At 65.6% G+C, this 1,418-nt stretch overlaps 1 protein-coding gene across 1 annotated transcript; it reads right to left on the minus strand.

Moving 5' to 3' along the window:
* Positions 1-284: 284 nt before the first annotated feature.
* On the minus strand, positions 285-1,382 carry H696_00705 (hypothetical protein; the record flags this gene model as incomplete). The annotated part of the gene is made up of 5 exons (XM_009494588.1): positions 285-390; positions 551-627; positions 751-813; positions 893-998; positions 1,177-1,382. 5 exons carry the CDS (start codon positions 1,380-1,382, stop codon positions 285-287), a joined length of 558 nt encoding a protein of 185 aa, XP_009492863.1.
* Positions 1,383-1,418: the final 36 nt, after the last annotated feature.

The raw sequence follows: 1,418 nt of genomic DNA on the forward strand, positions 1-1,418 counted from the left end.
GCCGCGCGCGCGCGCGCGCTCGCGCTCGCATCGGTACCTCCCACCGAGGCTGCCTGGGGGGAGGGCGGGGGACAGAGGTGGGCGAGTGCGCGACCCCGCCCAGACCGGGCGCCGAGGCGCGCTCCCTGGCTAACCCCCTTTTCACGTTTCCCCCCATGTTCCTCCTGTTGCACGCTGTCTCGCCCAACCCTAGGACGCGCCCCGCGCACATGCCTGTGCAAGGAGCGCCGGCAGCTGCTATCACCCAAGGAGCGCTACAGATGGAGGGATAAACGTGACTTATTTCACAGGACACTGAGTCTCGGGTTCAGAAGATGCAGCACAAGCCCCGCCAGGAGCAGGGCCCCGCAGGAGATCCCGACCGTCAGGACCACCACGCTCCAAGTGCCGCTTTTTTTTTTTTGGTGAGGATACCAGGGCGGGGAGGGGGAGTATGCGCCACACGTTAGCCGGGGGAAAGAGCGGGGCGCACCGGCGAGAGAAAAAAAAATAGAGGCGTGCGACGGCCCTTAGCCCTCAGGGGATGGCGAGGAGCGGGTTGTAAACGTACACTTCGGGCTGTCCATTGCTGGCAGACGCCCTTGAGCCCTCGGCCGAGAACCGCAATGAGAAGGACGTGTTGGCGATCTTGGTCGCGGGCAGATATGCGGTCAGTGGTCAAAGGACCAGGTCGACGCCGAGCATGAGCATGCATCCGCCCCCCCCCCCCCCCCTGGCTCAAGCCTCCCTCGGGCGTGGCTTTTGACGCACCTTCTTCTCCAGACGCGCGAGCCGGGTTCCGGTGGCGATTGTCCGGCCGGAAAGCGTCGCCAGCTGTCAAATCCAGGCGCGAGTGGCGGTCAGAGGGTCAGGCGCGCAACCAATGGGCCAGGAGGAATGGTCGCCCGCGTACCTGGCGCTGACTCGAGTGGATGTCAGCTGCGAGCGAGTTCAGCTGCGAGTCCACTGCGGGGAGCTTCTGCTGGGCGACATCGCGGAAGGATGTCTCAAGGTTGTCTCTGTACGAGGGGGGGGGGAGGCAGGCAAATCAGTCGACAGCAGGCGGCTCCCGGGCAGCAAGCACCCCCGGTGGGCACATGGGCAAGCGGCGAGGGAGGAAGGATGATGGCAGGGTGGAAGGGGAGACAGGGGCCGCCGCCGGCTGGCCGGACCCCAGGGCGGGAGAGGCCAACGCACACCCATTCATGAATCTCCTCACGACGGGAGTCCAGATCCTGTGTCCGGGCGGAATAGGCAAAACAGATGGTCAGCATGGGTAGCAACACGCGGCAAGATGGCCCAATATCCCGGACCTTCTCGAGGCGTTCCGCCAGCGTCGGATTCGAGAGGAGGGCAAAGCCCGCCGCGGGCAGCGAGGAGGATGCCACAGGAGGAGCGGCCATCTGGGGAGGAGAAAGAGCAGGCAAGGCGGAGCGAGG

This window comes from Fonticula alba, assembly GCF_000388065.1.
Source record: "Fonticula alba strain ATCC 38817 unplaced genomic scaffold supercont2.1, whole genome shotgun sequence".
Taxonomy (NCBI): domain Eukaryota; order Rotosphaerida; family Fonticulaceae; genus Fonticula; species Fonticula alba.